Genomic DNA, 14958 nt, shown 5'->3' with positions numbered 1-14958 from the left:
CTGCTTTCCAGGAACTGGTTTGGGCAGCTCTGGTGTAAACCTATAGGACGGGTTCTCTCCAGGAAATAGTTTGGGCAGCTCTGGTGTAAACTTACAGGACAGTAGCGCTCCAAGAACAGGGTTGGAGAATGTTTCGAGAGCTAATCTGTCTTCATGAGGGTTACCATAGGATCAGTTCACCGGCAGGGGAGTCATTTTGTCTGTAAACGTGACCAGCGAACCACAGTGCCCTCTTCTCTCCCTGATATGGCTCTGGACATGAGTGTGTAGGTAAATCTCTCACTGATATGGCTCTGGACAGGTGTGTGTAGGTAAATCTCTCACTGATATGGCTCTGGACAGGTGTGTGTAGGTAAATCTCTCACTGATATGGCTCTGGACAGGTGTGTGTAGGTAAATCTCTCACTGATATGGCTCTGGACAGGTGTGTGTAGGTAAATCTCTCAATGATATGGCTCTGGACAGGTGTGTGTAGCTAAATCACATTCTGACAATCCCTAAAGGATGTTCCCGCCAATCCAGCTCATGGTAGTCAATTAAAACCCTCGTGCCTGGAAATAGTTCCACCTATGTGTGATGGCTGGGTGGGGCTCTTAGTCCTCCGGGATGAAGCTGATCAGTGCATTGAACACCAATAATCCCATGTTAAACCTTCAATGTGTTCTTACTTTATTAAGCTATGTGTAGTGGCACTCGACATTACAAAATTATTGTTTCTCCTAACCTTGTCTGATTTCCTTTTGTAGATACTCTTATTGTTGTGTTGTTCGTTTAGCAATGGACAGATCAGCCAGGGTGAAACAAGTACAATGTGGTACATTTCCTCTACATACTGTATACCCAGTGTCCCAGCCAGGGTGGCCGGGGTGGGAGGGGGGGGGGAAGAGTCTCTGCTTGTTCCCTCTGACCACTGGAGGCCCAGCTCTGCCATTGTACCATTCTCTCAGGCCTTCCCCAAATTCACCAGCTGGATGTGACTTCATCACTGTTCTCATGGGCTATGTTTTCCCTAAGTACAGATCTAGGATCAGCTTCCCTTCGATCAATCCTAACCTTAACCATTAGTGGGGAGTATGCAAAACTGACCCAAGATCATTGTTCAGGGACAAGTTCATCCTACACCGTTGGTGGGGTAGCAGGGGGTTGTGGGTAACGGGGGGGGGATGAAGGAGGAGGAGAGGGATGAAGGAGGAGGAGAGGGATGAAGAGCAGACAAACACAGGACATTCACAGGAGAAGTGAGAACAGCAAGGACTAATAACTGAATATTACTGATCGTATCATCAATTATAGGCTTCTAGGAAGGGAAAGAAGCCCAGGTCACCGCACGGCTCAGGTAAGACTCTTTTTGGGAGGTTACGGGACGTTAGTTAAGGTTCTGTGTCACAAAGATCCAGCTGGAGAGCTTTGACAATACTTATTCCATGTAGACTGCAGCATTCGCTCACTTCGTGAAGCCTGCGACAGAAGACGATACACTGTAGACTGCAGCCTTCGCATTACTTAAATATCTGATTGTAGAAACACCAACAACAACAAAAATAATCAGATTTTTGTGATCATGAAATTACTTTGGCACCAAGAATAGAAGAAAACTTAGTATAGTATAATCAGTTTCTGATATTATGTGTATTGTGTTTTATTGTAGGCTGTCTGGCTATAGTACCGGATGTCAAATCTACCAGCCAATTTCCACTGATCTGGTAGTGTAAATGATACGAACTATCAATGTGATTTGCTTGATCCATATTACCACCTGATGAACGGCCCGCCCGTCATGATAAGGGTTCCTCTGTCAGACCAGCCAGTGTTATTTAACATTCTTCTGCCAACCCTGGGACTTAACACAAGGTTGTCCAGTGTGATTTCCTTGTTGGAACTTCTTATAACGTACACTGACTGGACAAAAACATTAGGAACACCTGCTCTTTCCATGACATAGACTGACCAGGTGAATTCGGGTGAAAGCTATGATTCCTTACTGATGTCACTTGTTAAATTCACGTTCATCAGTGGGAAGACAATTGAGACATGGATTGAGTATGTGTGTCATTCAGAGGGTGAACGGACAAGATAAAAGATTGAAGTGTCTTTGAACAGGGTCTGGTAGTAGGTGCCAGGCACACTGGTTCTGCAAAGAACTGCAACGCTGCTGGGTTTTTCACACTCAACAGTTTCCGGTGTTTATCAAGAATGGTTCGCCACCCAAAACACATCCAAACAACTTGACACACCTGTGGGAAGCATTGTAGTCAACATGGGCCAGCATCCCTGTGGAACACTTTCGACACCTTGTAGAGTCCATTTCCTGACAAATTGAGGCTGTCCTGAGGGCAAAAGGGGGAGCAACTCAATATTAGGAAGGTGTTCTTAATGTTTTGTACACTCAGTGTACATGTAAATTCGTGCTCCAGGGTGAAGTTTCCTCTCCTACAATCCTAACCTTAACTATTAGTAGAAAATACTAAACTGACCGATCAACATCTTGGGGCAACTTCACCCTAAGTGCCAACTCAGTGTTGACTTCTAAGTACCAACTCAGTGTTGACTTCTAAGTACCAACTCAGTGTTGACTTCTAAGTGCAAACTCAGTGTTGACTTCTAAGTGCCAACTCAGTGTTGACTTCTAAGTGCCAACTCAGTGTTGACTTCTAAGTGCCAACTCAGTGTTGACTTCTAAGTGCCAACTCAGTGTTGACTCCCAGATAAGAAACAAAGGCTAAATCTTCTTTCCTCAGGGAGTGACATCACATCTCACACAACCTAATGGCTTCCAAGGAGGTTAGTTCACTGCTTTTGAAAATCATGTGTTTGAAAACAGGATTAGTGTGTTTGGTTATTTAGGTATAGATTACAGAATATGGTAGTATATATGTGAGAGACAGTACAGTTAATGATAATTACTTTGGACTAGAGGTCATGTGCCATGGCTAGGCCCAAGGTGATTGGTCAGTGTGTGAACTGACCCTTGACCTTTAACCCCTGTGTGTTCTCTCCCTGACTGACTGGGTCCTGACCAGAGCCAGATGACCGCCACGCTCCTGACTTCCATCCTGGCAGCTGTGTTCGGCTCCCTCCAGATCGGCTACCACACAGGCAATGTCAACGCCCCAGCAAGGGTGAGAGCCAGGCAGGGAGGGTGGGGAGGGCAGAACCAGGGTGAGAGCCAGGCAGGGAGGGTGGGGAGGGCAGAACCAGGGTGAGAGCCAGGCAGGGAGGGTGGGGAGGGCAGAGCCAGGGTGAGAGCCAGGCAGGGAGGGTGGGGAGGGCAGAACCAGGGTGAGAGCCAGGCAGGGAGGGTGGGGAGGGCAGAACCAGGGTGAGAGTCAGGCAGGGAGGGTGGGGAGGGCAGAACCAGGGTGAGAGCCAGGCAGGGAGGGTGGGGAGGGCAGAACCAGGGTGAGAGCCAGGCAGGGAGGGTGGGGAGGGCAGAACCAGGGTGAGAGCCAGGCAGGGAGGGTGGGGAGGGCAGAACCAGGGTGAGAGCCAGGCAGGGAGGGTGGGGAGGGCAGAACCAGGGTGAGCTCCGAGTGGGTAGCAGGATGACGTGAGGGTGGGTAGAGCACTGGGAAGCCAGGTAGTACCTGCATCCCATCCAGCCGCATGCAAACATCTCACAGCTTCTATAAAACACTGAATAAACTTGACAATCTCATGCAACTTTCCTATTCAGGCCCAGGCAGTCTTACTCCTAGGCAAGCAGGGTTGGATGGTTTACTGTTTGCGCACAGGTACTTATAATGAAATCCATCTGACTTATAGGAGGATGGTGTGATTGGGCTGATGCAATTCAGACAGCTCTCTCTCTCTCTCTCTCTCTCTCTCTCTCTCTCTCTCTCTCTCTCTCTCTGCGTGTAATGATTAAAGTGTTCAGGGACATCTGTAAGTCATTTTAATCAGTCTGCACTAGAGTTGTTAGGTAGTGGCCAGGTGCAACACTATCTGTTATACACCTCCCCCACGTGGCGTGGCGTTGAGTAGAATGTTTAACGTCGTTCTCTGTATAAATAGCCTATAGTTGCCATGGCGCCTACGTTTTTATGTCAATATTTTTGTATAAACTTTTAAATGTTCAAATAGCTAGCTGAGTGCGGATAATGATTTGATGTCATTCACTGGTTTCCTGCCCGTAACTTGATGAAAATCTAGCGCTGTCAACAGACTAGCTAAAGGTAGCTAGCAAGGGGGTTTTCATTTGAATAACACCTATAGAGAGTTTTTCACCAACGTTGACCCAAGAGGAGGCTATGCATTCAGAGTTTTTCGTTGGCTCAGGAGGATACTTCTGAAATAAGGAACGGGCTGTACTCTGTGGGGAGCTCAAACTTCATCACAAGACTCGCAATACAGAGAAGAGACGGGGGGAGATGCCCTGATGATGTGGAGCTAGCTAGCTGCCAGCCTGCCTGCCTGCCTGCCTGCCGACATGCACAGCTGGCCACCATTTCCCACCTCCACATCTTCAGAAAATATTCACATCCCTTGACTTTTTCCACATTTTGTGTCTTACAGCCTGAATTTAAAATGGATTAAATTTAGATTTTGCGTCACTGTCCTACCCATAATACCCCATAATGTCAACGTGCAATTATGTTTTGATTTTGATTTGATTTTCTTAATGAATTCAAACTAAAGCTGAAATGTATTCGGTCAATAAGTATTCAACCTCTTTGTAATGGCAAGCCTAAATTAAGATCAGGAGTAGAATTTAGCTTAACAAGTCACATAATAATTTGCATGGACTCACTCTGTGTGAGCTGCTGACAGTGTTCAACATGGGTTTAACATGACTTTTTGAATAACTACCTCGTCTCTGTACCCCACTAATCTCAGTCGAGCAGTGAATTTCAAACACAGATTCAACCGCAAAGACCAGGAAGGTTTTCCAAAGTCTCGCAAAGAAGGCCACCTATTGGTAGATGGGTAAAAATATAAAAAACAGACCTTACACTTTGGATGGTGTATCAATACATCCAGTCACAACAAAGATACAGACGGACGAGGAAAAGCTGAGTGTCTGTTTTCCACCAGACACTGGGTGAAGAATTCACTTTTTAGCAGGACAGTAACCTAAAAAAGAAAGGCCAAATCTAGACTAGAGTTGCTGAACAAGAAGACAGTGAATGTTCCTGAGTGGCCTAGTTACACATTTTGAGTTAATTATGCTTGAAAATCTATGGCAAGACCTGAAAATGGATGTCTAGCAACGATCAACAATGGTTGTCTAGCAACGATCAACAATGGTTGTCAAACAACGATCAACAACCAGTTTGAAGAATTTTTGAAAATAATAATGGGCAGATGTTGCACAATCCAGGTGTGGAAAGCTCTTAGAGACTTACCCAGAAAGACTCACTGCTGTAATCTCTGCCAAAGATGCTTCTATAAGGTATTGACACAGAGGTGTGAATACTTAAATGAGATATTTCTCCATTTCATTTTTAATACATTTGCAAACATTTCTAAAAACATGTTTTCACTTTGACATTATTGGGATATTGTGTGTAGATGGGTGAGAGAAAAACATATATTCAATCCATTTTGAATTCCGGCTGTAACACAACAAAATGGGGAATAAATCAAGGGGTGTGAATAATTTCTGAAGGCACGGTAGCTTCCCGATCCTCTCATCACCACGGCTGTTCTTCTGCTGGACGCTTCAACAAACACTCAAACAGACTTGATCTAGCCACTGTTGTAGCCTATATTTCTTAAACAATGAATTCTTGTTATTTATTTTGCTTTACAAGCATTTTGAGATTATGTCGTCAAGTTTAATACAGAAGTTTTATACATTATTGTTATTATTGTTATTATTGTTATTGTTGTTATCTTTGGTATTATTGTTGTTATTATTATTATTATTGTTGTTATTATTATTATTATTGTTGTTATTATTATTATTATTATTGTTGTTATTATTGTTGTTATTATTATTGTTATTATTATTGTTGCTGTTATTATTGTTGTTATTATTATTATTATTATTATTATTGTTGTTATTATTGTTGTTATTATTATTATTGTTATTATTGTTATTGTTGTTATTATTATTATTATAAGGGAGACCTGGAGAGCTCTCTTCTATAATGCTTTAATGGTATAATGCCTCATAACTTGTTATAAGCATATATGAGCCTTTATATTGTCTAATAATAAGGTTTATAATATGTTATTTTCTCTGACTAGTGTCCTGTCCACTTCCAAGAATTACATATTAGAACTTCAGTTTAATAGGATCTCTATGGTGTACTTATACATCAAGATGCCTCGCACTACTGAATCAGGAGAGGCTCCTGCCCTCTGGGCCGTTCTGGCTGCCTCACACTACTGAATCAGGAGAGGCTCCTGCCCTCTGGGCCGTTCTGGCTGCCTCACACTACTGAATCAGGAGAGGCTCCTGTCCTCTGGGCCGTTCTGACTGCCTCACACTACTGAGTCAGGAGAGGCTCCTGTCCTCTGGGCCGTTCTGGTTGCCTCACACTACTGAGTCAGGAGAGGCTCCTGCTCTCTGGGCCGTTCTGGTTGCCTCACACTACTGAGTCAGGAGAGACTCCTGTCCTCTGGGCCGTTCTGGTTGCCTCACACTACTGAATCAGGAGAGGCTCCTGCCCTCTGGGCCGTTCTGGCTGCCTCACACTACTGAATCAGGAGAGGCTCCTTCCCTCTGGGCTGTTCTGACTGCCTCACACTACTGAATCAGGAGAGGCTCCTTCCCTCTGGGCCGTTCTGGTTGCCTACACTACTGAATCATGAGAGGCTCCTGCCCCCTGGGCTGTTCTGACTGCCTCACACTACTGAATCAGGAGAGGCTCCTGTCCTCTGCGCCGTTCTGGCTGCCTCACACTACAGGATCAGGAGAGGCTCCTGCCCTCTGGGCCGTTCTGGTTGCCTCACACTACTGAATCATGAGAGGCTCCTGCCCTCTGGGCTGTTCTGGTTGCCTCACACTACTGAATCAGGAGAGGCTCCTGCCCTCTGGGCTGTTCTGACTGCCTCACACTACTGAATCAGGAGAGGCTCCTGTCCTCTGGGCCGTTCTGGCTGCCTCACACTACTGAATCAGGAGAGGCTCCTGCCCTCTGGGCCGTTCTGGCTGCCTCACACTACTGAATCAGGAGAGGCTCCTGTCCTCTGGGCCGTTCTGGCTGCCTCACACTACTGAATCAGGAGAGGCTCCTGCCCTCTGGGCTGTTCTGGTTGCCTCACACTACTGAATCAGGAGAGGCTCCTGCCCTCTGGGCCGTTCTGGCTCAGACAAGGCTTTCTTAATTGTTTACGGTTACGTGGCTACGCACGACTCCGACACCATCATTAGGTTTGCTGACGACACATTGGTGGTAGGCCTGATCACCGATGACGATGAGACAGCTTATAGGGAGGAAGTCAGAGACCTGGCAGTGTGGTGCCAGGACAACGACCTCTTCCTCAACATCAGCAAGACAAAGGAGCTGATTGTAAGACTACAGGAAACGGAGGGCCGAGAGTTCCCCGATCCACATTGATGGGGGCTGTAGTGAAGCGGGTCAAGAGCTTCAAGTTCCTCAGTGTCCACAACACTAAGGAAGTGACATGGTCCTCTCACACCAAGAAAGTTGTGAAGAAGGCACGACAACAGCACTTCCTCTTCCGGAAGGCTGAAAAAAGACTTGGCTTGGGGCCCTCGGAAACTCAAAACGTTCAACAGCTGCACCATCGAGAGCATAATGACTGGCTGCATCACCGCTTGGTATGGTAGCTGCTCGGGCATCTGACAGAAAGGCTCTACAGAGGGTAGTGCGTACAGCCCAGTACATCACCGCTTGGTATGGTAGCTGCTCGGGCATCTGACAGAAAGGCTCTACAGAGGGTAGTGCGTACAGCCCAGTACATCACCGCTTGGTATGGTAGCTGCTCGGGCATCTGACAGAAAGGCTCTACAGAGGGTAGTGCGTACAGCCCAGTACATCACTGCTTGGTATGGTAACTGCTCGGGCATCTGACAGAAAGGCTCTACAGAGGGTAGTGCGTACAGCCCAGTACATCACTGCTTGGTATGGTAACTGCTCGGCATCTGACAGAAAGGCGCTACAGAGGGTAGTGCGTACAGCCCAGTACATCACTGCTTGTTATGGTAACTGCTCGGCATCTGACAGAAAGGCGCGACAGAGGGTAGTGCGTACAGCCTAGTACATCACTGCTTGGTATGGTAACTGCTCGGCATCTAACAGAAAGGCTCTACAGAGGGTAGTGCGTACAGCCCAGTACATCACTGCTTGGTATGGTAACTGCTCGGCATCTGACAGAAAGGCTCTACAGAGGGTAGTGCGTACAGCCCAGTACATCACTGCTTGGTATGGTAACTGCTCGGCATCTGACAGAAAGGCTCTACAGAGGGTAGTGCGTACAGCCCAGTACATCACTGCTTGGTATGGTAACTGCTCGGCATCTGACAGAAAGGCGCTACAGAGGGTAGTGCGTACAGCCTAGTACATCACTGCTGAGCTGCCTTCCAGGACTTCTATACCAGGCGGTGTCAGAGGAAGGCCTTAAAAATTGTCAAAGACTCCAGCCACTCAAGTCATGGACTGTTCTCTATGCTACCGCACGGCAAGCGGTATCGATGCACCGAGTCTAGAACCAGCAGGACCCTGACAACTTCCACCACCAATCCATAAGACCGCTAGCTACCTGGACCAATAGCTACCTGGACCAATAGCTACCTGGACCAATAGCTACCTGGACCAATAGCTACCTGCACCAATAGCTACCTGGACTGACTGCTAAAGAGTTAACCAATAGCTACCTGGACCAATAGCTACCTGGACTGACTGATAAAGAGTTAACCAATAGCTACCGGGACCAATAGCTACCTGCACCAATAGCTACCTGGACTGACTGCTAAAGAGTTAACCAATAGCTACCTGGGCCAATAGCTACCTGGACTGACTGATAAAGAGTTAACCAATAGCTACCGGGACCAATGGCTACCTGGACCAATAACTACCTGGACTGACTGATAAAGAGTTAACCAATAGCTACCTGGACTGACTGATAAAGAGTTAACCAATAGCTACCTGGACCAATAGCTACCTGGACTAAAAGCTACCTGGACAAATAGCTACCTGGACTGACTGATAAAGAGTTAACCAATAGCTACCTGGACTGACTGATAAAGAGTTAACCAATAACTACCTGGACCAATAGCTACCTGGACCAATAGTTACCTGGACCAAAAGCTACCTGGACCAAAAGCTACCTGGACCAATAGCTACCTGGGCTGACTGACAAAGAGTTAACCAATAGCTACCTGGACGAATAGCGACCTGGACCAATAGCTACCTGGACGAATAGCTACCTGGACCAATAGCTACCTGGACCAATAGCTACCTGGACCAATAGCTTCCTGGACCAATAGCTACCTGGACCAATAGCTACCTGGACCAATATCTACCTGGACCTATAGCTACCTGGACCAATAGCTTCCTGGACCAATAGCTACCTGGACCAATAGCTACCTGGACCAATAGCTACCTGGACCAATAGCTACCTGGACCAAAAGCTACCTGGACAAATAGCTACCTGGACTGACTGATAAAGAGTTAACCAATAGCTACCTGGACCAATAGCCACCTGGGCCAATAGCTACCTGGACTGACTGATAAAGAGTTAACCAATAGCTACCGGGACCAATAGCTACCTGGACCAATAACTACCTGGACTGACTGATAAAGAGTTAACCAATAGCTACCTGGACTGACTGATAAAGAGTTAACCAATAGCTACCTGGACCAATAGCTACCTGGACCAATAGCTACCTGGACCAATAGCTACCTGGACCAATAGCTACCTGGACTAAAAGCTACCTGGACAAATAGCTACCTGGATTGACTGATAAAGAGTTAAACAATAGCTACCTGGACTGACTGATAAAGAGTTAACCAATAACTACCTGGACCAATAGCTACCTGGACCAATAGCTACCTGGACCAATAGCTACCTGGACCAAAAGCTACCTGGACCAATAGCTACCTGGACTGACTGATAAAGAGTTAACCAATAGCTACCTGGACCAATAGCTACCTGGACCAATAGCTACCTGGACCAATAGCTTCCTGGATCAATAGCTACCTGGACCAATAGCTACCTGGACCAATATCTACCTGGACCTATAGCTACCTGGACCAATAGCTTCCTGGACCAATAGCTACCTGGACCAATAGCTACCTGGACCAATAGCTACCTGGACCAATAGCTACCTGGACCAAAAGCTACCTGGACAAATAGCTACCTGGACTGACTGATAAAGAGTTAACCAATAGCTACCTGGACCAATAGCTACCTGGACCAATATCTACCTGGACCAATAGCTACCTGGACTGACTGATAAAGAGTTAACCAATAGCTACCTGGACCAATAGCTACCTGGACCAATAGCTACCTGGACCAATAGCTACCTGGAACAAAAGCTACCTGGACAAATAGCTATCTGGACTGACTGATAAAGAGTTAACCAATAGCTACCTGGACCAATAGCTACCTCGACCAATAGCTACCTGGACCAATAGCTTCCTGGACCAATAGCTACCTGGACCAATAGCTACCTGGACCAAGAGCTACCTGGACTAATAGCTACCTTGACCAATAGCTACCTGGACCAATAGCTACCTGGACCAATAGGTATCTGGACCAATAGCTACCTGGACCAATAGCTACCTGGACCAATAGCTACCTGGACCAATAGCTTCCTGAACCAATAGCTACCTGGACCAACAGCTACCTGGACCAATAACTACCTGGACGAATAGCTACCTGGACCAATAGCTACCTGGACCAATAGCTACCTGGACCAATAGCTACCTGGACCAATAGCTACCTGGACCAATAGCTACCTGGACCAATATCTACCTGAACCAATAGCTACCTGGACTGACTGATAAAGAGTTAACCAATAGCTACCTGGACCAATAACTACCTGGACTGACTGATAAAGAGTTAACCAATAGCTACCTGGACTGACTGATAAAGAGTTAACCAATAGCTACCTGGACCAATAGCTACCTGGACCAATAGCTACCTGGACCAATAGCTACCTGGACTAAAAGCTACCTGGACAAATAGCTACCTGGACTGACTGATAAAGAGTTAACCAATAGCTACCTGGACTGACTGATAAAGAGTTAACCAATAGCTACCTGGACGAATAGCTACCTGGACCAATAGCTACCTGGACGAATAGCTACCTGGACCAATAGCTACCTGGACCAATAGCTACCTGGACCAATAGCTTCCTGGACCAATAGCTACCTGGACCAATAGCTACCTGGACCAATATCTACCTGGACCTATAGCTACCTGGACCAATAGCTTCCTGGACCAATAGCTACCTGGACCAATAGTTACCTGGACCAATAGCTACCTGGACCAATAGCTACCTGGACCAATAGCTTCCTGGACCAATAGCTACCTGGACCAATAGCTACCTGGACCAATAGCTACCTGGACCAATAGCTACCTGGACCAAAAGCTACCTGGACCAATAGCTACCTGGACTGACTGATAAAGAGTTAACCAATAGCTACCTGGACCAATAGCTACCTGGACCAATAGCTACCTGGACCAATAGCTTCCTGGACCAATATCTACCTGGACCTATAGCTACCTGGACCAATAGCTTCCTGGACCAATAGCTACCTGGACCAATAGCTACCTGGACCAATAGCTACATGGACCAATAGCTACCTGGACCAAAAGCTACCTGGACAAATAGCTACCTGGACTGACTGATAAAGAGTTAACCAATAGCTACCTGGACCAATAGCTACCTGGACCAATAGCTACCTGGACCAATATCTACCTGGACCAATAGCTACCTGGACCAATAGCTTCCTGGACCAATAGCTACCTGGACCAATAGCTACCTGGACCAATAGCTACCTGGACCAATATCTACCTGGACCAATATCTACCTGGACCTATAGCTACCTGGACCAATAGCTTCCTGGACCAATAGCTACCTGGACCAATAGTTACCTGGACCAATAGCTACCTGGACCAATAGCTACCTGGACCAATAGCTTCCTGGACCAATAGCTACCTGGACCAATAGCTACCTGGACCAATAGCTACCTGGACCAATAGCTACCTGGACCAAAAGCTACCTGGACCAATAGCTACCTGGACTGACTGATAAAGAGTTAACCAATAGCTACCTGGACCAATAGCTACCTGGACCAATAGCTACCTGGACCAATAGCTTCCTGGACCAATATCTACCTGGACCTATAGCTACCTGGACCAATAGCTTCCTGGACCAATAGCTACCTGGACCAATAGCTACCTGGACCAATAGCTACATGGACCAATAGCTACCTGGACCAAAAGCTACCTGGACAAATAGCTACCTGGACTGACTGATAAAGAGTTAACCAATAGCTACCTGGACCAATAGCTACCTGGACCAATAGCTACCTGGACCAATATCTACCTGGACCAATAGCTACCTGGACCAATAGCTTCCTGGACCAATAGCTACCTGGACCAATAGCTACCTGGACCAATAGCTACCTGGACCAATATCTACCTGGACCAATAGCTACCTGGACTGACTGATAAAGAGTTAACCAATAGCTACCTGGACCAATAGCTACCTGGACCAATAGCTACCTGGACCAATAGCTACCTGGACAAATAGCTACCTGGACTGACTGATAAAGAGTTAACCAATAGCTACCTGGACCAATAGCTACCTCGACCAATAGCTACCTGGACCAATAGCTTCCTGGACCAATAGGTAGCTGGACCAATAGCCAACTGGACCAATAGCTACCTGGACCAAGAGCTACCTGGACTAATAGCTACCTTGACCAATAGCTACCTGGACCAATAGCTACCTGGACCAATAGGTATCTGGACCAATAGCTACCTGGACCAATAGCTACCTGGAACAATAGCTACCTGGACCAATAAATACCTGGACCAAAAGCTACCTGGACAAATAGCTACCTGGACTGACTGATAAAGAGTTAACCAATAGCTACCTGGACCAATAGCCACCTGGGCCAATAGCTACCTGGACTGACTGATAAAGAGTTAACCAATAGCTACCGGGACCAATAGCTACCTGGACCAATAACTACCTGGACTGACTGATAAAGAGTTAACCAATAGCTACCTGGACTGACTGATAAAGAGTTAACCAATAGCTACCTGGACCAATAGCTACCTGGACCAATAGCTACCTGGACCAATAGCTACCTGGACCAATAGCTACCTGGACTAAAAGCTACCTGGACAAATAGCTACCTGGACTGACTGATAAAGAGTTAAACAATAGCTACCTGGACTGACTGATAAAGAGTTAACCAATAACTACCTGGACCAATAGCTACCTGGACCAATAGCTACCTGGACCAATAGCTACCTGGACCAAAAGCTACCTGGACCAATAGCTACCTGGACTGACTGATAAAGAGTTAACCAATAGCTACCTGGACCAATACCTACCTGGACCAATAGCTACCTGGACCAATAGCTTCCTGGATCAATAGCTACCTGGACCAATAGCTACCTGGACCAATATCTACCTGGACCTATAGCTACCTGGACCAATAGCTTCCTGGACCAATAGCTACCTGGACCAATAGCTACCTGGACCAATAGCTACCTGGACCAATAGCTACCTGGACCAAAAGCTACCTGGACAAATAGCTACCTGGACTGACTGATAAAGAGTTAACCAATAGCTACCTGGACCAATAGCTACCTGGACCAATATCTACCTGGACCAATAGCTACCTGGACTGACTGATAAAGAGTTAACCAATAGCTACCTGGACCAATAGCTACCTGGACCAATAGCTACCTGGACCAATAGCTACCTGGAACAAAAGCTACCTGGACAAATAGCTATCTGGACTGACTGATAAAGAGTTAACCAATAGCTACCTGGACCAATAGCTACCTCGACCAATAGCTACCTGGACCAATAGCTTCCTGGACCAATAGCTACCTGGACCAATAGCTACCTGGACCAAGAGCTACCTGGACTAATAGCTACCTTGACCAATAGCTACCTGGACCAATAGCTACCTGGACCAATAGGTATCTGGACCAATAGCTACCTGGACCAATAGCTACCTGGACCAATAGCTACCTGGACCAATAGCTTCCTGAACCAATAGCTACCTGGACCAACAGCTACCTGGACCAATAACTACCTGGACGAATAGCTACCTGGACCAATAGCTACCTGGACCAATAGCTACCTGGACCAATAGCTACCTGGACCAATAGCTACCTGGACCAATAGCTACCTGGACCAATATCTACCTGAACCAATAGCTACCTGGACTGACTGATAAAGAGTTAACCAATAGCTACCTGGACCAATAACTACCTGGACTGACTGATAAAGAGTTAACCAATAGCTACCTGGACTGACTGATAAAGAGTTAACCAATAGCTACCTGGACCAATAGCTACCTGGACCAATAGCTACCTGGACCAATAGCTACCTGGACTAAAAGCTACCTGGACAAATAGCTACCTGGACTGACTGATAAAGAGTTAACCAATAGCTACCTGGACTGACTGATAAAGAGTTAACCAATAGCTACCTGGACGAATAGCTACCTGGACCAATAGCTACCTGGACGAATAGCTACCTGGACCAATAGCTACCTGGACCAATAGCTACCTGGACCAATAGCTTCCTGGACCAATAGCTACCTGGACCAATAGCTACCTGGACCAATATCTACCTGGACCTATAGCTACCTGGACCAATAGCTTCCTGGACCAATAGCTACCTGGACCAATAGTTACCTGGACCAATAGCTACCTGGACCAATAGCTACCTGGACCAATAGCTTCCTGGACCAATAGCTACCTGGACCAATAGCTACCTGGACCAATAGCTACCTGGACCAATAGCTACCTGGACCAAAAGCTACCTGGACCAATAGCTACCTGGACTGA

The 14958-nt window shown here is 46.6% G+C and overlaps 1 protein-coding gene across 1 annotated transcript in view; it reads left to right on the top strand.

The window, feature by feature from the left end:
* The first annotated feature begins 3026 nt into the window (after positions 1–3026).
* The window catches only part of LOC112238586 (solute carrier family 2, facilitated glucose transporter member 1), a 47976-nt gene continuing 36044 nt past the window's right edge, over positions 3027–14958 (top strand). Inside the window, exon 1 of the mRNA XM_042330342.1 lies at positions 3027–3119. Within this exon, the coding sequence (XP_042186276.1) occupies positions 3027–3119 (93 nt within the window). The remainder of the gene's footprint in view (positions 3120–14958) is intronic.

Source organism: Oncorhynchus tshawytscha, linkage group LG11 (genome assembly GCF_018296145.1).
Source record: "Oncorhynchus tshawytscha isolate Ot180627B linkage group LG11, Otsh_v2.0, whole genome shotgun sequence".
Taxonomy (NCBI): domain Eukaryota; kingdom Metazoa; phylum Chordata; class Actinopteri; order Salmoniformes; family Salmonidae; genus Oncorhynchus; species Oncorhynchus tshawytscha.
Note: the sequence above shows the minus strand (reverse complement) of the source record. Positions and strands in the feature narration are given on the sequence as shown.